Genomic DNA, 25554 nt, shown 5'->3' with positions numbered 1-25554 from the left:
GATGACTTTTTTATAGGGCCTAAAGCGATAGGAAAAGGGGTAAATGGTTTTAAACTAAAAAAGGGTCGATTCATACTAGATATAAAGATGACATTGTTTACAGTGAGGGCAATGAAACAACAGTTTGCCCAGAGATAATGTAGACTCTCCATCCCTGGACACATTTAAGGTCAGATTGGATGGGGCTCTGAGTGACCTGATCTAGCTGAAGATATCCCTGCTCATTGCAGGAGGGTTGGACAAGGTGATCTTTAAAGGTAATTTCTAACCCAAATGATTCCATGATTCTGAAGTTCTATATGTTTCTATGCGTTGATAAGACACTACCCCCAAGCCTTCTCTTTTCCATAGTAAACAGTCACAGGTCTTTCAGCCTTTCCTCAGGTAAGAGGCAGTTCAGTCCCACAACCGTCATCGTGGTCCTTCACTGGCCACTCTCCAGTATATCCAACTCTCTGTTGTACTGGGAAGCCAAGAAGTGGATGTAATACTCCAGGTATGACCTCATCTATGCTTGAGTAGAGAGAAAGGATCCCATCCTTGACTTGCTGGAAGCACTCCTCCCCGTGCACGCCAGGGTACTATTCGCCCTCCTTGCGGCAACGGCATTTTGCTGTTTCATGGTCAGCTTGTCCCGCAGAAGCCTTGGGTCCTTTTCAGAGAATGTTATTTCAAGTAGAACAGCCCCAGCCTGCCCTGAGCATGGCGTTGTTCCTCCCCAAGTAGAGGACTTCACTGGTTCCCCGTGTTGAGCTGCAAGAGGCTCCCATCACCCCATTTCTCCAGCCTGTTGAGGCTCCTGTATCACAGCGCTCTGTGCAGTTTGGTCCCCGCGGGCAGGGGAAGGCCGTGTGGGCGGGGCGGGCTGGGGGTGCGGGGCACGGGGAGGGCGCTGCGAGGGGCCGCTGCGGGCCGGCGTGCCGTCCCTGGGGCTGGGGCGGGGGCTGAGGAGGGGTCTGGGTCCGGCCCCAGGCGCGGGCGGCCGAGGCGCCGACCCCGTTCGGCAGGGCCCGGAGGGCGCCGAGCCGGGAGGGCGCCGTGAGCCGCGGGCCGGGAGCGTTCGTGTGCCGGGGCCCCGCGCCCCTGCTGCTGTGCCCGGGGCCCTGCCCCGCAGCCCTCCCCGCGCCCCCCTTCTCCTGGGCGGCAGGGGCCGCGGGCGCGGGGGGCCGGGCCGGGCCGGGCCTGGCGGGGGCGGGCGGGGGCGGCGGCGCTGCGCCGGCGGGGGGGCCTCGGCGTCGGGGCGGGCAGGGCCGGGCCCGCGCGTGGCTCCGCTGGGCTCCGCCGGCCCCGGCGCGGCAGGGCGGGATGGCGGTCGGGCTGGGGCCGTGGCTGCTGGCCTTGGCCTGGGCCGCGGGGCCGGCAGGTGAGAGCCGGGCGGGGAGGGCAGCGAGCCCCGGGCCGGGGAAGGGGAGGAGGGGGAGAGGGGGTGATTGGGAGAAGGAGAGGGAGGGCAGGGAGAGTGATGGGGAGAGGCAGAGGGGGAGGGAGGGGGAGGGGAGTGGGAGCGAAGGTAGAGGAGGGAGAAGGAGAGGGAGGGAGAAGGAGAAAAGGGAAGGCAGGAGAGGAGGGGAGGGGAGACAGAGTGGAGAGGGAGAGGGAAAGACAGGAGAGGGAGGGGGAGAGAGAGAGGCAGAGGGTGAGGAGGCAGAGGGTGAGGAGGCAGAGGGATGCTTTCGGGCAGCGGCCGTGCCGGAGCGCGGGGAGCAGGCGCGGCTCAGCGCCGGGCAGCGCAGGCGGGGCATTGCCCCGGGCCTGGGGCTTTGCCGGGCCCGGGAGGGGCAGCGGCCGCCGTGGCGGGGCGAGGGGCGGCGGGCGGCGGGGAGCGTCCTGGGGCCGTGGTTGCCCGGCTGCCTGTGCTCTCTGTCCGCAGGGGTGTGGGCGCAGCCGAGGCTGGTGGAGGCCGGTGGGGGGCTGCGACCGTCCGGGGGCTCCGTGCAGCTCTCCTGCCGCGGATCCGGATTCCAGTTCAAGGGTCTTGATGTTTGGTGGTACCGACAGACACCTGGTGGCGGACTCGAGTGGGTGTCCGTTATCTGGAAGGATTCCTCAGTCACTAAATTCGGGCCAGGAGTGGAGGGTCGAGCCGCCGTGTCCCGGAACAATTCCCAGTCTGTGTTATATCTCGCTCTGCGTGCCCTGCGCCCCCAGGACTCTGCCCGCTACTTCTGCTCAGTCGACACGGTGGCAGGGAATCCAGCAGAGCTCTCACAGAAACCTGCTGGAGTCTGGCCCAGACGGTGGGACTGTTGGGGAGTGGAGTGCTAGGGCAGCTCTGGAGTGTTCCCAGGGAGGGAGAGAGCATCGCTGTGCATGGTGGGTGGTCCAGCTTTTCAGCAAGAGCTGCTTTCCCTGCACTGTCCCTTTCCTTCTGCTGAGTCCCAAAAGCAGCGTTCTATTTTGCAGAGGATGTCCAGTATATTCCTTGTCACACAGCCAGCCTGGCTACTTTAGCTGTCTGCAGCACCTCTCTGCCTTGCCTTGATCCCCATCCTGGGTGCTCATAGCGTGGATGGGCATACTCTCTTCTGAGTTAAAAACTGAGTGGATGGCCAGACCCAAAGAGTGCTCTCCTGCCGCGGATCCGGATTCCAGTTCAAGGGTCTTGATGTTTGGTGGTACCGTCAAGCATTCGGTGGCGGACTCGAGTGGGTGTCCGCCTGCTGGTCATTTGGTGCTATAAATTGTGGAGCATCAGTGGAGGGTCGAGCCACGGCGTTCCGGGACAGTTCCCTTTCTGAGTCATCTCTGTCTCTCTGTGCCCTGCACCCCCAAGACTCTGCTCGCTACTTCTGTGTTGTTTCCACGGGGCAGGAATCCTGTCTGAGCTTTCACACATATTTCCTGCCAGGTTTCCCTCTCTAGGCGTCCTGTTCCCACAGTTGTTCAGTGCTGCTCCCTGAGAGTTGTAGAGTTACAGCATACAGTTTTCAAATGTTTGATTCTGACCAAGATGTTGTAATTGGTTGTGTCCCCTTCTGTTATACCCTTTTTGCCTGCCGTCTTCCCACATCTCTTGTCAGTCTTCACTCCTCTCACTCCAAAACCTCTTCACCTTTGAAAACAAGTGTTCCTGTTTCTGTCAGTTCCCAGTAGTACAGGTACCCCGTCGTGGCTTAGCTGGTGAGATGTGTGAATAGCCCTGCTCTAGTTTTGGGCTCAGGTCGACTTAGTGTGGCCATGAGTGTTTCTTCCTGAGGAACGAGCAGAGGAAATGGTAAAGTACGGAGGGTCATTTAACAGCACCGTGGAGAAAGAGGAAGTCCGTGCTTCTCTCCCAGAACTGAGACTATAACAGGAGCAAGAACTTGTGAGCATGTGTATTTGGAGCTACTAGTTCCTAGACATGACAAGCAGAAGCCTAGGGAAGTGGTAGAGTAGATGAAGCAGTTGATTGAGCTGTTCCTGCCTGTTCATCCTTTTCTCCCAAAGTTGCAGGTGCCCTTTCTGAGGTCCAAATAGGGACCTCTGGCCCCATGGTAGGGAATGTCTCAGGGTCTGTCACACTTATGTGCCACATCTGTGGTGTACCCATCACTGACAGCAGCTACGCTTGGGACTGGATCTGGCAGACTGCTGGCAGGGACCTGCAGCATATAGCGCTGAAATTGCTTTTTATGGGACTCCAGCACATGGCATCATGCTTCCAGACCCGAGTCACCAGATCTGCAAACCCCTCCAGGAACCAGCTGTCACTGGAAGTGCTCTTGCCATCAGCTGCAGACAACAGCCACCTATTCCTGCCACACCAGAGAGCTGGAAAAGGGCACAGTGCTTGAAACACAGTCAGGGCTGGGGCAGAACTGGAAGAAGGGCTTTAAATCCAGCCAGGCCTCTTGTGGTTGCTTCGGGGCAAGGTTGTTCCTAGATTTTTGAGACTAGTCTGGGCTGACTTTCCTGGAAAGGGGCAGAGAGGCGCTGCAGCAGCAGCAGACTCTTTCTTGAGCACACATGAAAACCATGAACATGCTGTTACCTTCTTGCTTCCCTCTCAGTCTCTCCCATAGGCAGAAAGAGACAGGAAAAGATGGTTTGAGGTTCTTTTGGGAAGAATGTGCTGGTTTTGGCTAGGGTAGAGTTAATTTTCTTCATCGTGACTAATATGGGTCACTGTTTGAATTAGTGAGCAAAACAGTGTTGATAATTCAAGGCTTTTTTTGTTATCGCTGAGCCATGCTTACACAGCCTCAAGGCCTTTTTTGCTTCTCCTACCACCTTGCCAGTGAGTTGACTGGTGGTGCACAAAAAGCTGGGAAAAGACACAGCCAGGACAGCTGACCCCAACTGATCAAAGGGATATTCCATACCATATGACATCATTCTCAGTATAGAAAGTAGGGGAAAGAAGAAGGATGGGGGGAGAATAATGGCATTTGTCTTTCCATGCGATGAAGCCTTGCTTTCCTGGAGATGGCTGAATACCTGCCTCCCAATGGGGAGTAGTGAATAACTTCCTTATTTTGCTTTGCTTGTGCACATGGCTTGTGCTTAGCGTATTAAAATCTCTTTATCTCAACTCATGAGTTCTCACTTTTACCCTTCTGATTCTTTCCCTGATCTCACCAAGGGCAATAAGCAAGTGGCTGTGTGGGTCTTAAGTGCTGGCTGGGGTTAAACCATGACAAAGAAACACGATGAGCATTGAAGGAATTAAAATTTTAACATGGAAATGCAGAACTCATTTGTATATCTCATATTGTTTAGGGAGTCTCAGGGTAATGTGCAGGAATATAATGATAGTCAACTATATCTGAGAAGAGAGTGGCACTGTACCAGGAACTGCACTGCCAAGATGATTTTTCCCAGGATATAATGCAAAATTTCATCTCTGCACTCCTAGCTTTGTCTCCATGTAAATAAACACACATGTTCTTATTCTGAGTACTGACCATTCGTTTCTTTATTTGGAAGTGTAGAATTTCATGGAAGACATACAGAGACGTATGCAGATGCATCCATATGCTTGTGTGCATGGACTCATTACCCTATACAAGAGTTAAAGATACATGGGAGGTCAGTTATCCCCAAACTATCCTGATTACTCTGTTTGGCTCTATGGAAGCATTGCTGCAGTGGATTAGGTTAAGAGTCATGCAACACAGTAGACTGCCTGTCAGGCCAGTGTCAGATGTCTTGCAATGGCTATAAATACAAAGCAAATGCTACTTTATTTCTTCTGTTAACCACTCTCCTTTGTTGTAGGTTTCAGCAGCTTAGGGACTTCCCCAAGCAGGTATTATAGATATGTTTTTAAATCACTACTTCTAGCTGTCCTCTCCAGAGTGAAGTTTGTGAACTACTGTTGGGTCTTAAATATCTAGTTTCCTAAGCTCATCGATAGTGTCTCCAAGGAATTAATGGCCAGTAATATTTCTGTCTTGGAAGAAACGTTGAATGGGGTAACTGAATCCCATGAAACAGAAGAACATAATGCCCACTGCATCCTTTAAGAGAAAAGTCACCTTCTTGAGAGATGTCTTCCAGAAGCAGCTCTCCTTACCAGTAAAAGTCATGGACACAGTCTCCTATAAACATGTGATGAAATCAGCTAGCCATGCTGGGAGCTAGGCTCAGGGTGAGGTGTTCTCAAAAAAAGGAAATTGTGTTAAAATACAAATGGAGGTTTTGAGGGGGGATCAAGAAGAATTATGCTGGAAGGGCTGGGGTAGTTTCTTCTGGAAAGAAGCAGGGTAGGCCTTTCAGCAAGAGCTGAAGGAATACAACCAAGCATGTGTGCCCAAACTACCTGCTAGTTCCCCTCCAAAGCCTATCTTCATCTGCCTAGGACAGCTTTCTGCAGGGAAGGGGGACTCCCTCTGTTCTCATTTCCTCTGAAGCAGAACTCCAGAAGGTCTTCAGTATCACCTCATGGAACACAGCCTAAACATGCTCTCTAACATGTCACTGGCACTATTGGAGCATGTCCTGCAATTTTTTTGAGGGCATGCACCAGGACAGAGAAAGGAAAAACAAAGGCAGAACTCAACTTTTAAACCAAACAGATCCAAGCATGTGGCTTGCAGGAGGCTGTTGAAGGCAGGTGTTTCTGTGGCCACCCAAATGGAAAAGACTGTTTAACTGCATCTGAGATCTTGGTGACAGTGACAAGCAGGGTGTGGTCTCACTGCTCTGAGAAGATTTGGCAGCAAGCAAAGGGTGTAGGGGGGCACCTGTATGTACCCAGGCCTGTTGCAGGAGGTATTTAGAGCTTGTTCTCTTTGTCCTGCCAATGGTTTGGGAGACTGAAAGTATCATGCCAGCCAACTGGACAGCTTTCCTGGAGAAGGGAGGGAGTAAGGTGGAGAATACATATAATAAATACATCAGAAAATATAGCAGCACTGCTGTTAAAACAGTGATTAAAAATGAGAAATAGGCCTTTGCACTTGGTAACAATAATGCAAATAAATATTGAGTACTACAGTATGGAACCATGCAGATTTGTGAACAGGATGAAATAACACTATTTCCTTTTGTGTCTTAGAACTGGATTTGAGGATTCAGAAACTGCCTTACAATGCCAGGTAACCATTAATCAAATCATTAACATAAGATAAAAATAAAATTAAAAGCCAACTTTAGTCAGCCATAACTAGATGTTCCCCACTTTCAAACTCAGCTAAAGGCACATATAAATAAATCAAAAGTCCAAAGCATGGCCAAGTCAGTGGTCAAATAATCTACCTCACAAGATCAAAGAAACTGGGAAAAAAATTGGTGCATATAATCAGGAAAAAAACTCCCAAGCCCCTTATAAAAATGGCACTCTAACAATAAATATTAAAAATCAAATACCTGAGTAAATAAGCAACTTTAGCACATCAAACCACTATCAGCTAAACCAGAATAACTTTTGAACAATTCATAAACATGTTCTATTTTTTTATTTGCATGAAAACAGGCCTTGAGAACATAACTACTTGAAGGTCCAGCAAGACTTATAAAATGTAGAAAGAAACTCAACTGAAAATTCATAAGACTGGGGCAGGTGGTCCCCAGATAGTCTTTAAAATATTTCACCCAAACTGTCTTGATGTTTCTCAAAAGACCAAATGGTGATCAAGTCATTTAAGTGAGAACAGCTCTAACAACTCAAAAGGAACAATATCCCTTTTTGACAAGTATGGGCAATATTTTAGTGAGAATATTAATACTACCCTATCTGCTAAAAAAGGCAATGCTGATAATAGTTTTAGTGTATAGCAACTTCTGGAATAGTATTAGATTGTTCAGAAGTAGAAAAGTGTAGAGGAAGAGGAAAATAAAATCTAGCTCTTCAAAGGACATGAAAGAGAACACATCACCTGGCACTGAAAAAAGCAGTTGTTTTTGTACAACTGTCTACCACTGTGTGAACTACGTACCACAGTGATTGAAAAAGACTGAACATCTACACATAAATTATCTCACTCACTGACTGCTTTTGAAGGTGGGAACATGGTGCCCTATATAGTCTCTTTTTCCTCACACCACTGTATGCACATACACAAATTTGATTTCCAGAATTACTTAGACAGCAGAAAGACCTTTCTATGCAAGAACAGTTTCCTCAACGTTCAGCATCAGATCTTGAGTCTTGCAAGCATGTCATTTTAGACATCTGATAGTCAGCTCAAGTTGAGCAAGTGGGCATTAACCTACTGTACTTAGATGTTTCCATTTAAGCTTAGCATTATGTTCTATTTTTACCAGAGCACAGAGTAGGTAAGACTTGTTCACACTTTTTGGAAAGAACAAAGATCCCTTCAACTTCATATCCAACAGTGTCCAGAAGCAGATGCATGAAAAACAAGAACAGGAGACCAGAAGCAATCTCCCAGCTACTAGACATCAGAAGAAGGACTTGAATCATGTATGGTTCCTTTGTATTAAATATTTATGAGTTTATTCAGGAGCCTCTTGTTCATAATTCTGGCCTTCTGTCACCTTTGTCTGACATTGCTTTGTCAAGATGAATGATTCTTGAGCCTGAAGGAGCTAATCTCTGAAAATCAAGCAGCTGTCCTAAACCTCTTCTCTGTCCAGAACCATAAGCCATGGCACTCTTCCAGGAAGATCACTGAAGAGCTCAAATTCTGCTCTCCTGAAGTCCAGGGCTGCAGTCCTGTTTCATGCATGGCTTCCTGTTCTCTGGATCCTGAGCTCAAAACACTGCATGATCATTGCAGCCAAGGCTGCCCCTCACCTTCACATCTACCACCAATTCTTCCTTGTTTGCAAGTAGGAGGTCAGGCTCATCAGTCACTTGTGTCAGGAAATTTTCATCGCTCTGCTCCAGAAAACTACTTGATTGAGCCCTGCTGTGCTGTCCTGCCAACAGATGTTTGGAATGGTTCAAGTACTCCATGAGGACCAGGGCCAGTGAATGTGAAGCTTCTTTCAGTGGTCTGAAGGAGGCCTTGTCTACTTCTTCCTGATCATGTGATCTCTAGTAGTCATCCATCACAGTGTCACCTGTGCCGATCTGCCCTCTAATTCTGACATATATGCTATCAGCTGGCTCATTGTACATCCCAAATGTATATGCATCCTAGCTGCTTCCTCACAGACAGGGCATTTCCTCCTCCTCACCTTCCCAGCCTGTCTTTCCTGTTCAGCCTGGCTCCATTCACTACAGTAAGCTCTCCCACTACACCTCCCTGATCCCATAGCTCTGCAACCAGGCTGCGGAGGAAAAACTGGGTCATGCTGGAGAGGAACCCAGGCAATGTACGCTAACCTGCACTTCGCCATGCATTTCAGTTCTTGGGTCGTGTGAGCTCTCCCACCACATCTCTATGTTATCAATGAGATCATAGCCCTGCAACTACTAGCAGAGCTCTAATTTCTCTTGTTTGCTCCCCATACTGCATGTGTTTCTACACAGGCTCTTTAAAGAGGCACCCAGCCATGCTAATTTCCCAGAAACAGTATGAGGCCTTTTTTTCCCCATATATACTTATTTATGTACACACACTTGAAGTGCATCCCTTTCAGCTCTTTTGTTAAAAATTTTTATTATGAAGTCTGTCTTGTTCATATCACTCCTCATATGTTTTGTACCAATCCTTCCCACCACTTTCTCACTTGATTATTGATCATTCTTCTCCTCCCCTGTTGTTCCTAGTTACCCTTCTTACCAGGCTGGCAAAGACGATTTTGTCTCATTTAGTCAGGATCCAGCAGGATCCATCCACTCCTTCTCACTACCCTCCACCTCACCAGTAGGATCAAAGAGAAAACCCACCTGGGTCCACATGCCCTTGACCATCACCCCCAGAGCCTGCTTGCTACTTTCCAGGACTCCCCTAGCAGTATCATACCCACATGGAAGAGCAGCAGGAGGTAATAGCAGGTAGGTGTAGTAAGTTTTGCAAGACTTTTAACAATGTCCCGAATCCAAGTCCATGGCAAGGAGTAAACCTCCCTAGATGACAGGCCCAGTTGTCAGAGGGGGGTTCTGTTCCGTGCAGCAGGGAGCCTTCATTGCTAACACTCACCACTTTTTTTGGTGCTCCTGTGTGGCTCATGGGCTCAGACTCCTCATTTGACAGAGCTCCCAGCTCCTCATTTGCTATGTTCTGTTGCTGCAAAACTTAAGGTGAAGCAAGACCATTCCTCTTGGTGTCAGAAGTCATAAGCTCCCAGCCTTTATCATAATGGGAATCTCCATTCCCCATCCTGATGGGCACAGACTCAATATGCCTCTCCTTTGCTAGAAGAGGAAGGAGTGGACTCTTGAAGCCACAGTGTCTCTGAGATTGAGTCCATTTCTTGCTATCAAGGTCTAGACAGTGCTAACAATGCAGAAACTGATATTCAGGAAGGATTTGATAAATATGCAAAAACTCCTTTACTCTTTAGTAGATACTTCCATGAGTACAGTGCCCCTACCTAACAAAGAACAATCATTTTGCCTACTTTCTCATCTTAAAAAGGCATGAAGACTTTCTAAGGCACCAAATAACCCCCAAACACCAATTCTAAAAGCCCAGATGAGGCACATTCCTCATACTCCTGAGCACTGAAACAAAATTCAAGGTAAAAAAACAGCTTCCGGCAGCCCAGAAGAATTTTCATAAAATGCTCTGAAAAATGCTCTGAGATAGCACTAAAATTACTGATTTTTTTTTTCCTGCTTTCTATCCAGCTTAACTCCATGAGACTTTTCAGAGGTGTCATGTAATCCCCAAGTTTCCACTTACAATTCTACTTTTCTGGTATTATTTTAGACCCTTCTTTGAAAACTTCTTTGAAAGTTTCTTCATGTGGTATTTTGTGTTAAAAACCACTCGAGAAGTCATGTGACTGCCTGTGTAATCCAAAAGTCTGTATAGTGAAAAAGAAGGAAGAGAGAGTTTTTGTAATGAAATGTATCACTGTGTCTAGGGGCTGGAGTTCCACAATGATATAAACAACGTAGGGCCCTGTACAAAAACCTAAAGAAGGAAAAAGGCAATATATTTTCAGGAAGAAAGAAGATGGGTGACTGAAATGATTAAGGAGATAAATATAGCATTCTTTTCATGTTTCTATTTGTCCTGGAAATACAGACCTCACAGGGTTTCTAAAAGCTGGAGGAAAGGGAGAACTTGGAAATTCTGTACTCAATCAAGTTATTTGCAATTATTGAACTATTCAAGTACTGTTTTTCCCTTTCTGGTTTTGGAAGAAAGTGTGGCTCTGGGTACCCTCATGGAGTTGCATATGTTGATAGTTAGGACAAATATCTGGCTTTTCATCTCCTGTTTTTACAACACTTTTGAAAACCATGAAGAAAGAGCTGTTTATTGGAGTAAGTATTAGCAGTGTGAGTGCAGAAAAGCTTTTATTTGGAAGTGGGACCACTCTCACAGTTGAACCAAGTAAGTACCATTACTTTATTTTTTGAAATGATGTTAAAATTAAGGAGGGGGATGACAAAGGAATCTAATGGTTTGAGTTCACTGTAAGAATTTTCTGCTGCAGTAATCCCTAGAATGTATTCTCTTTGGCTAGGGTTTCAAGCTGAATCCTCAGCTTGTATCTGCTTAAGAAAGCTTAACAGGAACAACTGAGCTAACTCTATATATCACCGTTACTCCATGATCCCCAACCTGGTGTGTACTGCTTAAGTTTAACATGTCATAATTATTTCCAGTCTGGATAGGACTGTGGCACAAATTTACTGTGAAGTGCCCTATCCTCCAGGGTTCACTGCCTCATTTTGAGCAGGAATGCACAGTTCAGTGAAGAGCTGACAGTGGAGAGAAGTTTTGAGACAGATCTTTGGCTCTTGGTGTGAGAAGTTAGGTTTTGACACTGCCAGTACACTCATAGTATCACCAGGTAAGTAATTCCACTGTCATGGAGACAGAGGAAGAAGGAGGTTAACTATCCTTGGGCTTGAATTTTCACAACTGCCTCATATCCAAGACCACTTAGAATTAATGAAAGTTGGCTACCAAGTTGCCTAGATTTTGAAAATGCAGATGTGGTTAGCAGGGATTATGAAAAGCCTTAGTTATTTCTGTCTTTATTTGGAATTTCACAATGTACAAAAAGGGTGGACGTGACCCCAAGATTTTCTGTGGGAGTGTGAATGTTGGGGCAGCAGGGGAGTTTGTTAGGTTGATTTGTATTATATTAAGCATCCAGGTGCATACCTTAAGACTTGTTGCAATGTTTTCAGAGGTCTGCATGTCTTTACAGTACTGCAAAAATGTCCCATGTAATTTTACATAGCTAAAACATCCTGCTCTCATTCCAGAAGGGCACGTGGCTCCCTTAGGTAATGCCTAATATCTGTCCAGGTCTGTAGGTTATTTTGTGTGGGAATAAATGTCTATTTTGGAACAATTTAAGTCCACTTCCAATTCCAAAGGGACAAAGGAATACAAAGTTATAATTCTGAAGAAAGATCTGTTCTTTCCAACCAGCAGGTCCTGTTGTAAATGTAGGACCATAAGAAACTGCCAGATGCAATTATTTTAACATCGGTCTACATTGGTTTGAATATGACATAGAGAATAGTAGAATTTGGCAAGAAAAAAACCAAACAACAAGATTGAGGAATGGTATTGCCATGTTAGACATCTACAGAAATGCTGACATGATACTCCTTTCTCACATTAAGGGTCTTATACGTCTTTTTAAAAAAAGTTTAGTGTGTTGGTTCTGCTGACAAGAAAATATTTGTTCCTTATCAGCTGAAGGTAGCATGTGGCTCACACATGTTGTGAGTGCAACAGGTATTCTTGGTGTAAGGAAAAATTTTCAGTACATTATTCAAAATTCTAAACCATCTTCATTAAGTTTCCCAAAACTTGGGTTAGAGAACAATTCATTTCACAAAAGAAAGGTATTAGCCTTGTCTCCTCCTGTGCCTGAATGCTTTAAATTATTCTTTCTCTGCTTTTCCTGCTTATCTATCCTCTCTGACATCCTAATGCAAAATTATATGACACTTCAGTTGAGTGAAGTTTCCATGCTGTTAAATGATTTCTCTTTTCTAGCTAAGGATAGGATGACATTTTCAAATCTGCACAAAGACATTATGATTATATTTGACATTAAGAGATAAAAGGCCTTAAGCCTCTAAGTCACTTAGTCTCTGTTGAAATAATTAACAAGTTGAAAACAAAATTTTCAGAATTTGAGCAACCTGACCCTTTTGTTGTTAAGTCTGGATTTCTTTGGGAGATACTAATATGCATTTTAAGATGCTAAGAACAGACATACTTTATTACCCAAATCTTCTGAGAATCCCCAAAACCAAAATGACATAGGAAAATGTGCATTAGCAGTCACTATAAGATATTCAAGACACATTCTCTTGAGGACTCGGTTGTTTATTCTAGATAAAACTTTTATTAAGAATACTAAGGGCTACAACATTTGGAATATATAGTTCTTCCATGACCTTGTATGACTGAAGGGAAAAAGAAGTACAACTTTTTGTACTAATGAAATGCCACTGACAGAATGTAAAACACAAATCCCTAATCCCTCCCAAAAATAAGCAGTGGTAGGAATTCATGGGTCTCTTTTCAGGTAATGCAAAACAACGGGACTCAGTTGAGGCTTCAGGGGTCTGATAAAGAAGTAATTCTGTTTTATTAACTACATTGCACTGAGTGAGTTATGCCAGAGAAGCAGCTTGCTGGTATACTGGTTATTTGGAAATACTGGAGATCAGAAAACTAGAAAAGCCTTTAAATATCTCAGGTAACAAAGAATGCACAGGACTAACAGGTTCTGACAAAACCATGCAACAGTACCGGGAAAGGAAATGTATGTAGGAGGAACAGCGAAATAAGCCTTTTTTGATTTACGCTTTTCAACTGTGTGTAAATGCTGCTCTTGTTTTTGGGAATGGGACTCAACTGAGTGTGGAGCCAAGTAGGTATTATTTATACATTAATCTTTTCTGAGTTGTTGTTATTTGGATTTTCACTTTTTTCCTTTTCTTCCTCCTAAAATTCAGGCTGTATAGTAAGGCAGTCCCCCATGCCTTGAAGTTACTGGTTAGACTTTACGTTTTCTATGTATAGCATTTTTATATATAATTAGACAATTTAAGTATAAAAAACACGCTGAACCCAATTCTGAGGACTCGCCAAAGAATCTGGGGTCCACAAGAGCAAGTCCTGTCTGCTGTCTTGCTGAATTTCTTTGGTACCTAATGTCTGTCGACTTACTCAGGCATCTTAATAAGCTTTTTGTAGTAATTGTTAGGTTTTAAAATCACACTTGGGCAGTCTAAAGAGATATAAAGTTTCTGTGGAGGTTGACATTTGAGTTCCTAAGACTCTATTCTGTCAGAGTTTGAAGGACAGCACTGAGAAAAGGGAAGAATAATGTACAAAAGCATTAAATGGAATCTTATCCAAGATCTCTGTACTGGTTTAATTTCACTAAATTGTTCAGAGTTTGGGTTAAATTGAATAGGTCAAATGAAGTCAAGGAATGTTTAATTCCTGTTTGGCATCTGTTTGCTGTAGGTGTTGACAAGCATGGAGTTGTGCCTGGTTTATTAGTAGAGCCAACCCATGAAGTTATGGCAGGGTATGGGTGGTGGGGAAAGAGAGTAAAATCAGAGCCCTTTGATCAAACCTTGAAAAAACATCCTGTGATGAACAAAATTTTAGACCTGAGGGATCTCTTGACCAGACTGCAAGGCAGATGCCATGCAAAATTCAAAGCCTAATGCACCTCTCTAGCAGAGATCCATCAGGATGTCAAATTGGACATGTAAATCTTTTTTGATATGCCTCATAGCCTTTTATAAGATGAGCCCTTTTTGACAAGGAAGCATGCTAGATGATTCCTTTCAGTTTCATTTTTTTATTATAATTCATGTTGCTAATATTGTCCTGGCATTGTATGTGGAATCACCCTAGTTTCTCCACCTATGACCTGAGGGCAAAGATATTATTTTTTTTTTAAAAAAATCATGATATCATAATGATTTTCTGGCTAGTAAACTATTTTGAGACCAACTCTTTCTTTAAAAGACATCTTCTTCAAGTTTAAGCAATCTTTTTTCATTACTTGTATGTCTTATAAGAAATTCCCGGAAAAGACTACTGCTATATAGTTTCAATTCAGGCTTTTGCAGTTGTCAAGCCTTTTTCATTCATTTATATTGCTTGGAATTGGGAATTCAACTCTAGAATTCTTTCCAAAATGAAAAAAATACATCTGCAAGTTTCATAGTAACTCTCCTAAAAGATGCGTGAGAGAGCAGAGATCCCAGATCCCACAAAAATTTGTCAGCATCTTTTAGATTCTTTCAGAACTCCAGTTATAGGGCACGTTTTTCATCCCTTGATGTTTATGGGTATCTTAATGCTAAAGGACTGTTGCTGAAGGTTATTACACTAAACTAAGGCAGATTGTAAGATTTGTCCATGGACATCGAGTTCATAGGCCTCAAGGTGTCTTTCCCTTCAAATCAGTTTATTATACAAATTCTGCAAATTCTAACTGCCCCTGGTGCTGTGGGACTAACAATATGGCACAGCATATGAATGAGAAAGGTCATGGTTTTTGGAACAGGCACAAGACCTTTTGTTGAACCAAGTACCAATCCTATTCTCTTTTCATTGTCTCCAGACTGCACTGGAATCTCTTACATCTTGTGCAATGTCTAGTGGGGAAAACCTCTCCCACAATTGAAAGTTCTTGACCTCATCAGAAACTCCTGGAGGAGTGGAGAGATGGAATTCACAAACTTCTGGTTGCTTCTCTCCTACTTTCCCATCTTCAAGACAAAAATCCTTCTTTCATTTGAGCATGTTATTGAAAAGATCAACCTTGTACCCCACTCCAGCAGCAGTACTTCATTTCTGCAAGTAATGCCATTCAATGGAGTAACCTTGTACCACAGTGAAGCAACAAACTGACTTCTCTTTGCCCTACTGCTCTTGCTATGGTTAGACCTTTTAACCACATCAGAAGAAGATTCGAGGGAGGGAAGGGAGAGCAAAGAAAGAAGTTATTCCTTCATGTCTCACCAATATACAAGACAGTCCTTGATAGAAGTGTTATTTTTAGGAATTAAATTGTTGAGAAAGCAGAATAATTTGACTCTTGGAGTGGCATGCATAAAAGTTCTCTCCTCATTTGCAGGTCCCTTATAAAATAAAGAATTCACATATAGGCACAATCTTTGGCAACAGGAAGTTTAGAATCCTGTGGAATTAAAGCTGCTATAAAAAACCTACTTTCACACACGCTTTCTGTCTTTGGTGTGATCTTTGGAAGCAGCAGCAAGAAATAATGACAAAAAAAGGAAGTTAGTCATTGATAATGTTAGAAATCAGTCATGGCTGGAGTATATATGAGCTTTAAGTGACTCAGCACTCAAGCAAACTTGCAATAAGATTAAATCATGACAATACAATGCTTGTTTTTACAGATGATGAAAAAAGTTCTGTCCCACAAGTCATTGTGATGAAATCGAAGAAAGTAGAAGATGACAGCATTGGGAAAGCAGCTTGTTTGGCAAGGAATTTCTATCCAAAGAACATCAGCTTGGAGATGACCTCTAATGAGGTTGTATATGAACAGAGTACATCCATTTTGACATCAGAAGGGTTGTATGATACTATTAAGGTGGTCAACGTGGCAAAAGACACAGGGGTGACCTGCATGGCCAAATTCAACAGCAGCACTATTACAGCCAATGCAACATTGCCAGGTACAATTTTGTGGTACAGCTGCAACTTATTTCTGGAGGCAGTGTCTTCTAGCACTTGCTATTTCTCCTGCTAGTAAGCATTGCCCTGGGTAACCAGCAGAAAAGGGAAAGACATCTGGTACTCAAGTAGATAGAGCTGAAAGATATTTAAAAGCATCTAAGATAAATGATCTTAACTGTAACAACTAGAAGCTACTTCTTTTTTTGGGAAAAAAGACACAATCTTTTTTTAAAATGTACATTTACTTATGACTAAATACTTCACCACATATCAGCAAACCTGCTAGAGCACAACCTGAAATAGCCTTTCTAAAAACAACAAAATGTTGAAGTAGTGGTGTGTCGGGTTTTTTTCCTAAACCACTTTTGATACTTTGGGGGAATGTTTTTGTCATCATGAAGCTCATTCAAATAGTAAATCCAAAACAATTCAGGAATTCTTTTGTTTCCTGCAGTTGCATGAAGAAATTTTCTCCTCAAATTAATGTTAGAATTAGTGACTAGTCATCTAAGCCTCAGACTGTACTGCCCACATGTTCCTAAGGAAAGGAGATACATATATATATATACACACATTTTGTTTAATCCTTTTTAAAATTTGGATATAGTTTATAATGCCTTTTCTTTATCATGCTACAGAAAAGGAGACTGAAGAACCAGTAACAGGGAACGTTTGCAACACCTCTGCTCAAGGTTAGTTACCTAAATAGATTGTGAAGTTACATCACTATGTTGGGGATATCTTCATGGAAATGTACTTTCTCAGGGGTAGAGGAATCAGAATACAGTGTATCATCAAACACAATCTGCCTTTCCAAGGTAGCTAGTTTAGCAACAGGCAAGCAACAGAAAGCAAAAATCCAGTCTAGACAGACATCATCTCCCCTGTTGTTGCCATGTTTATCATCTTTTCCTTTGCTGCTGTTTCTTTTCCTGAAACTATTACCTGTGGGTTTTTTTCTGCCAATATCACAATATCCAAATCTAGACCATGATCTGTCCCATCTTTTCTCTATCACTACACAGATACCAAAGTGGAGAAAGCGAACATGCTGTCTATGGCTGTGTTGGGTTTGAGAGTCCTGTTGGCAAAAAGTATTGCCTTCAATACACTCATGAGTATCAAGTTGTTTCTTTTCTGAGGTAAGGAAGCACGTAGCTTGATCTGTAGAAATACTGGAAGCACATGCCAGGAATGACCACCTGTCTTTGTATAATTCTCTAACCCCACAAGCAGTGATACCTGTTCATCTGACTCTGTTTCCTTTAAATAACTCTTGCAGGTTTCTGGGGAAAAAAACAATGATGACCAACAAAACCCCCAACAAACACCAAAAAACAACTAATAAACCTCCCACCCTCTCTCCCAAATCACAAAGAAAACAGCCCCTTTCTGTATCAAAACCTCAGTTCTTGGTGGCTGTTTCCCAAATTTCTTTTGCAGCAAACTTGCTTTGCCAGAGCAACTCAGGTATTACCAGAAGTGCCCAAGAGATATCTCATTGACTATTTGAAGTGGCAGAGCACAAAGGCTGGAGAAAAATCAAGACAAATAAGGATTCAAAAAGCAAGGCTGCCAAAACACAAACGTGAAGTAGTGGGAGGAAAGAGAGGAGGGGGGAGGATTTTTAAATTAAGGTATCCAAAGAGGCACAACAGATAGCGCAACCTAAGTTTTGTGAGCCTACCTCTGTCTTGATCTGACAGCTATTGAACAGTGGCACATAGACCAAATTGCATTACATGTAGTTTAAAACACACTTTGCTCTTCCAGACAGTGGGGAAGAAAGGCAACAGCAATCTGAAGAACAGCAGGAGAGAGCATGTACCAGCAGTACAACAGGCTGAACAGCTAACATCAAATCTGCTGACGATAACCATCCAGAAAACAAGGCACCTTCCTTTTAAGCCATTTTATACTGCTGAATCCTGCATAGCTAGTTTATATAGTTTTAAGAGTTGTAACTGCTTTTGCTATTTCTTTTTCTCTGTGAACTGAGGAGAGTGTATTCTTCCTCATCCCCCTGCTAAACAGAAATAGATCTCCCCGCTTTTCTAGCCTTTGCAGATAATTATCCAACCTACTTCAACAGTTTTGAAAAATCCAATCCTCACTGCAGATATGTGACCCTTTTAAAACACCTTTTGAAGGCATGTTGCATTGCTATCTGTAGAATTGATGTATTACTGATTGGAGAATTAAGGCACAGTAGATGCTAATTATAGCTTTAATGTTTTTTAGATAGCTTTAATAACAATAAGTTTCTAGTGTAGATGAGAAGACCTGTATTGGATCTGAAGTGATTCAATTCAACCAGACAATGTTCAACCATAGAAGCATTTCTTTATTAAACCTGTATTTCTTTTGCAAAGCGTACAGCACATGAGTTTTGGGTTACTGTAGTAATAAGCAAAATAAAGTTTTACTTGAGCCAAAATACTGTGGTTTGTTCCATGCTTTTACTTCTGAATTTGAGATGGACATTGCTGAAATCCAACTGTTCTAATGACCACTGGGATTAGAAATGCAGCTTTGATAACCTAAATTTCCTGTTGGCTGAATTTGTCTTTTCTAGACTTTGTACAGGGAAGTGGAGATTCTTTTCGGCACATTAAAAAGCTTCAGTAGGGCCATGAATTCTAGACTTAGGGGATTTGAATGAGGTCTGATCCTTCAGATCACTTTGAAGAGACCCCAGCAAGATATTTTGCATCATGGCAAAAAGACACACATGTCCAAGGAGAAATCAGTCAAGAGCTCAATATGAGCAGGAGGAAGGAAACTACACATATCAGAAGAGAAGAAAACATGGTTTTTTCCACTCACTGATACTAGGAAGAGGCCAACAGGAAATTGTGTTTGATGGAGTGATAGTTTCCACAGCAGCTTGGTTATTAGCTAAAAAGACCCCAACACACACATTCCCCAGCTCATCTTTCTCTCACAAGCAACAAGCAGGATGCTGTGGTCAACATTCATGACTAAGTTACACCATGTAAGATTAACTCCTTGTTTTGAGAAACAAGTTAACCACATCCTGAAGGGGAAATAAGGTTTTTCACATGCTGACTGAGTTACTGCTGGCTTTAAGACAGCATCTACAGAATGCATAGTAAGGTCTGTTTAATTAAGCTTTGTCAGGTTAGTCCCTCAGACCCTGCAGACACCTAGAGGAAGACCCTCACCCTATGCAGAAGATAAGTGAATTTTGCATGACAAATCTAAAAACAGTAAAATGCTTATTTAGTGCATTCTACCACCATAATCTAAATCAGAGGGAGGGGTTCACTAGTATTTTTATCCTGATTTTCTGATGACACCCTGAACCCTTTTGTCTTGCACTCCACACATTTTCCCAGTCTCTCAGACAAAATGCAGATTTCAAGTACCATTTCTGTGTCTTTATGCAATCAAGGAGTGACATCTTCCTAAGCAGTCCTTTGTTATGCCTGAGAGCTTTGGCAGAATTAAAATCTGCAACACTGCACAAGCAAAAAGAGGGATCTACAAATGTGTGACTATTGAGGTGTAGCATTGACTCATATAGAAATTTATTAGCCAGGTAACGACTTCAGTCTCTATTGTTCCTAAGCACAGGGCACCAGAGCCCTCATTTCCATCACAAAAATATTCATGATCTAAGTGATACCTCCATGGTCAGGTTTTTCAGACCTCTCTGTGTATCACTGGGAAAACTATCAGTGTGGCAACATCTGTGTCCTCACTAACTCCCTAAAATGTCAGTCACCCAAGTCTGTTATCTAGGTCTCAGTCAAAAAAAGAGAATCTGGTGCCTTTGAGAAGGTGGTTCGAAGCCTTCAGCTCTGTGGATCATGAGAAGCAGGGAATACCCATCGATCAGTCTCTTACCACAGTCCATCACCCACCAACAGTGATCAAAGTTAGTCCTCACTGGAGTGGGATAGCCTGATGGTCAGGCCTGTGGCTCCCCTAAGACTTTATTTCAGGTCAGAGTATATGAAAGAAGAGGGCTGTGTCACAGCTGGCCAAAATAATGTTTCTGAGACATGATGTCAAGGTTGGATACTGAAGACAGTCCAGGCATCCTCATACTGTAGCCAAAGCTGACACAGCCTGTTTTTCTCACTTTACCTGGAGAAAATAATTTAGTTGGCTGTGTCTGGCCTTATTCTGGAAGGAAAGGATTAGTTTCCCAGGGCAAGAAACAACCTATGCTAGCTTAGACTAACTGGAGATGAGAGAGGAAGAGGGAACAAAGTGCATAAGTACGCCCTTGGGGAGAAGAGAGGTATTTGTACCCAGTGAGGAATCCTGGCACCTCTAGGCTGCTCATGTCTAGAGAAGGGATGTCAATGGGACAGGCAGTATGGTACTAGGCCACAAGATCCAGCTAAAAGAAGCAGATACCTGTGCAGACACACAATCCCTTTCCAGCTCTTAAACTTCTAGGCCGAGTCTGCTGGATTTTTTATTTGAACCATTCCCCCTGTTAGGAAGGATCTGTCTAGATCTAATTATTCCAGTTTGAGTTAAGAAAGAGCCTCTTTCCTACTTTCTGTCACTATGACTTCCTGGTTGCCTCCCACTAGCAGTGACTTTTCACTTTACAGTTGCCAATCTGTAATTTTGAGCCAATGCAGAACATGCAGCTTAAGAAAACAGGAGAAAATCTTTGTTTGCAGAAGAAAATCCATAACAGGGAGCTTTTGTACAGCCCAATAGCTAGGCTGTGTTGGTGTGACTAATTCCACAGAAGACGGTAGACTCTGTAGGTTTCCCAGCTGATATGAGCTAAGAGAAAGTTTTTGTAGAGATATTCTGCTCCACAGTAAAATATCCTCTGTTAAAATCAGCACCTTGGAATTTAGAATTATCCCTAAACAGGAAAAAACATATTGTCCTGTAAGAGATCCAATGATATTGGAATAAATTAAGATGATGATAAGAAGAACTCCTGAGTAAAAAACATTTTAATAGTACTATTCATATTATCCTACAGATTTAATTGTGTCCATATTTGATTATGTTCAGATAGCCTTTGAATATCTCCAGAGGCGGAGTCACTACCCCTGGAGATATTCAAAAGCTTTCTGTACATGGTCCTCGGCAAACAGCTCTAGGCAGTCCTACTTGAGCAGGGAAGACCAGATGACCTCCAGAGGTCCCTTCCATCCTCAAGCATTCTGGATTTCTGTAATAATTTTGTCATACACAGAACATTTGCCTAGAAATTTCAAATAAGAAAGCCCAGGTTAAGAGTGTAGTTGTTTGGACAGGAAAAACAAATTGCACATTTACAGTGCAATTCATTACAGAAAAAAAAATGCAGCTTATCTTCCTTTATACTGTAGAGTGATCAGGAGCACTAACGCAGCCAAATAATGCTCAAGAAGGTAACTCATGAGATATTTAACAAAAGACAAAAATGCAGTATGGGACTTGAGAAAACAGTGATAGCAGTGATACTTAGCATCAGGGCTTGAATGCTTTTCTTTGCCATGTCTCACAATGAGAGATGGAGGAAAACTGAGCCTCACACTGTTTCAATATTGCCTGGTGGGAGCTGAGGCCCCCAGGTCATGAATAAAGTGTGTTCTGAGCAAGCCCAGGGGAGACATGGCAGACAAGCCATCAGAAATTCAGCTAATGCAGCAACTTAAGGTTACTGAGCCTGAACATAATCTGAAATTTCTCAAAGACAACGTCAGGTGAGCAATGTCTTATGAGAAAGACAAACAGGTGTGGTACCTTTGAAGCGTACAAAAATATTCAGGCTTTAAGGTCTCTTGACATGGTTACAAAAAGCAGTACCACTACTACTACACCAAGGGCACTGTTATTATACCATATCACCTCTGTTATCCAACAACTTCATTTTCTCATGGTTGTGCATACATGGAAATAAGATCTGTCCAGTTTAGGTCTAATAGTTATTCAAAGGTATAAATGAGCATTTTTACAGCTCAGAAAATTATTTAAAAATCACTAGTAATGACTGTAGTTTGACCTTTCCCCCTGTCCTTTTGACTACACTGTTTTTGTGTAAGGGAGTAGTTTTCAAACTGAAGTCCAGCCTAGGGTTAAGAAACTGCTCCCAACAATGTTGCTGTTTTCAGAATGAGAACAACCTCCAAAGATCCATTCACCCAAAGTAGAAGCTTCTTCTTAAAGTTCTCCAAACAGTACTCTCCCTCCACCCAGTGTTAGAGCCTGGAAACAGCTGATGTGAACATCTGTCTCCATATGCAAGCATGCACATCCAAGATGCAATTTGTGGACTTCTATCTTTCTTTCCTTGATGTTAATAATGCTCATGGTTTGTGACAATGATGCATTCCTCTCTGTTCTCACCTCTGGTCTTAAGGATCTATCAAGCAGCCTGGGTCACACAAAGTCACACAACAAATGTACCTGCCTCAGGGGGCTAGAAAATTTTCATCTTTGTAGGTAAAGGTCACGAGTGTGTCTCAGACTAGAGTTCTGAGTGCCTTGAAGTGGTTCATTGTGAGTATCTCCTCATCTCTCCTGTGCAGTTGCTGTTGCGTGGTGCAGTTTTATTTGTTTTCAGTTTCTGATTCACACTCTTTCCCCTTTTAACGCAGGCCTAAGAAACTCACGTCATATGCCCTGCTTTCAGCTGGGATAGAGGTAATTTTCTTCTTAGTATCTGGTGCAGTGCTGTGTTTTGGATTTGGTGTGAGAACAATGTTGATAGCACACATGTTTTTAGTTGTTGCTGGGCAATGTTTACAATAAATCAAGAACTTTTCTGTTCCTTGGGCCCTGCCAGTGAGAGGGCTGGAGGGGCACAGGAAACTGGGAGGGGACACAGCCAGGACAGATGACCCAAACTAGCCAAAAGGGTATTCCATACCATGGTGTTGCAGCACTATCAAAACTAACTATCTGCAACAAGGCTTTTACCATCCCATACCAGGTTGACTTCAATAAGTAGGTCCCGTGCCTTGCCCTGGCATGGACATCTATCCCCCACAAGGTTTCACAAGTTCATTGACTGACTGTGCTGTTGCTTCATTTTCTTCAGGCCAGACCATCCTGCTTCTTGCCTCTGCTACATCTGGATTCTTCCTCTTCCAAGGTTCTCTTCCAGCCAGCCTCTCTCCCTCTGCTTCTTCCAAGTCTCTCTTCATCCAGAGTCTCTCTTCCTTCAGTCCTCCCCTTCCATACCCCTTAGAGCTATTTAACTACTTAGCGGGAACCAGCCACAGCTGCACATTATCCATGTCAGCCAACCCAACACCCCTGAAGCCAGCCCACAGCTGTATATTATCAATATTAATTAACCTGCCTCCATCCCTCTATAACTGCTTTACACCATGGGATGTCATGCTGAGTATATAAACTGGGGGAAGAAGAAGGAAGGGGATGGACATTCAGCATTATGGCATTTGTCTTTCCAAGTAACTGTTATGTATGATGGGGCCCTGCTTTCCTAGAGATGGCCAAATACGTGCATGCCAAGGGGAAGTAGTGAATGAATTCCTTGTTTTGCTTTGCTTGCATGTGTGGCTTTTGCTTTACCTATTAAATTGTTCTTATCTCAATGTTTGAGATCTACATTCTTTTCTGATTCTCCTCCCCATCCGTCTTGGTGAGGGGGAGTGAGCAAGTGGCTGTGTGGTGCTTGCTTGCTCATAGGGGTTAAACCACAACTTTATAAAAGATGTTCATTTGGTACATACTAGTCAAGAGCAAACCCATAACCCCTAAAGCTATACTTGAAATCTACTAGAAGTTATAGACATCTATTGCAGTGAAAATGACAAAATGCATGGCTTCCTAGGTAAATTTAAAAGTACTTGGGAAGGATCCCATTACTATATCATCAAAGGTGATCACCCAAGCAATAAGAATTAACAAGGCAGGTCCTTTGCTAGTGAAATTCTGCACTATTTGCTCAGAATGACTGCTCAGTCTGCCACTGAAAGGAATGTCTTCCCTCCTCTGCTGTGTATCAGCAAGAGATTTTTGCTTCCTGTTCCTGTTGCATTGCTTTATGAAACCTCTGTTCCCATCTGCAGAAAAAGTTGCAGCTTTTATCTCTAGCAAAATTTAGAAAAAAATCTGATGTTCATGTGCTTATTGTTCTTATCTAAAGCAAGCTGGTTGCCTGCTCTTCTCCCTCTGCCTCCTACTTTCCAATACTGAGACAGGACAACACTTTTAGAAAACAGCCAAAATTTCAACGTAGAAAGTCCCCAGGAGTGCAAAACAGATGCAAAGAGAAGATATAACAGATGAGTCACAGCATTTCTGGGGGACTGTGCCCTTCTAGCATTGCAGCTGGTGCTGTAGGATTGCTGCAGATGTCGAGAGTAATACAGAAGACATACAGTGTCTGTATATAGTTTGGCATCTTGGAAGAGGCATTACCTGAAGAGTTTTCTTCCTTCTGCATACCTTGTTGATCCTAGATGTTAATCTGTAAGATATCAAAAAGAGTGAAGAGCTTAAAATGCCCTTGAGGTCTAGTGTAATGGGGCAGCTAAAGTTCTTGGTAGGATTTAAGTTTGTTTGTATCCCCATGAAGTCCAGTATCAAAATCAGCGCAAAAAATTTTGGGAATGCTTTATTTTGGGAATAATTCAGCTCTTTTCTTTAAAGGATCCCAGCAAGTAAGTCAGGTGGTTCAGGGTGGGGAGAGCATATAATGCACCCTTCCCTTTACTAAGTATAGAAGTATGTGGAAGAAAATGTGGCTTTTTTTACTAACACAATTTTATTGCTTTAGTTTTCCTGAGTATTTCTAAGTCTTACTGCACCTACTGCAATACAATCCTATTTTGAATGAAGAGCTTAAGGAACCAATTTCACCAGCAGAACTTCTATTTACACAGAATGGCAATATTTACAATGCTAAATCAAATTATGTCATGAGACAACTTTCTGTAAATTTAAGCCAACTAGTTGCAGGTTTCAAATGGTTGTATAGGCTTGTATTGTATTTTTTATTATATTTCAAGGACTTTCATTTTTGTCTAGGCATCATCACAGTCATTTCTATGTAAGATTTATTTTGACTGTAGAATAACTACTACTAGAAAGCTACTTTGTTTTTCTGTGGAAGAGTTCATTAAAATGATGATGATGTCTAGATTTCAAATGAAAATCTAAACTACTCTGCTAACTCCTGATACTCTCTTCCTCTGGATACTACTTAAAGAGAATATAATGTTTTAGATAAGATGAGCTGGTTTACATTCCTTTCCCAATAGTTCTTACAGTACTGTTCAATTTTGTTGATATTAGGAAATTTTAGAATTCTATTTCTGCTCCATATACGGCTGTTTTTCTCTGAATTATTTTCTTTTTTGTTTTTCCTTATTTTAACTTAATAAGGTACAGATGCTATGCTGCCATTGTTTTACCTGTTGGCAGTCCTTAGCTCACA

The 25554-nt window shown here is 42.9% G+C and overlaps 2 protein-coding genes across 5 annotated transcripts in view; both read left to right on the top strand.

Moving 5' to 3' along the window:
• LOC130149110 (T cell receptor alpha chain MC.7.G5-like) overlaps positions 1-25554 on the top strand; it is a 95936-nt gene that overhangs the window by 32095 nt on the left and 38287 nt on the right. The gene's annotated exons all lie outside the window — the stretch shown is intronic.
• Positions 1282-18597, top strand: LOC130149116 (Ig heavy chain Mem5-like). Its single transcript, XM_056338419.1, has 8 exons — positions 1282-1363; positions 1871-2172; positions 3221-3228; positions 10783-10841; positions 15878-16159; positions 16799-16852; positions 17186-17302; positions 17934-18597. Exons 1-7 carry the CDS (start codon positions 1306-1308, stop codon positions 17299-17301), a joined length of 879 nt encoding a protein of 292 aa, XP_056194394.1. The 5' UTR covers positions 1282-1305; the 3' UTR covers position 17302; positions 17934-18597.

This window comes from Falco biarmicus, chromosome 4 (assembly GCF_023638135.1).
Source record: "Falco biarmicus isolate bFalBia1 chromosome 4, bFalBia1.pri, whole genome shotgun sequence".
NCBI classification, from domain to species: Eukaryota; Metazoa; Chordata; class Aves; order Falconiformes; family Falconidae; genus Falco; species Falco biarmicus.
Note: the sequence above shows the minus strand (reverse complement) of the source record. Positions and strands in the feature narration are given on the sequence as shown.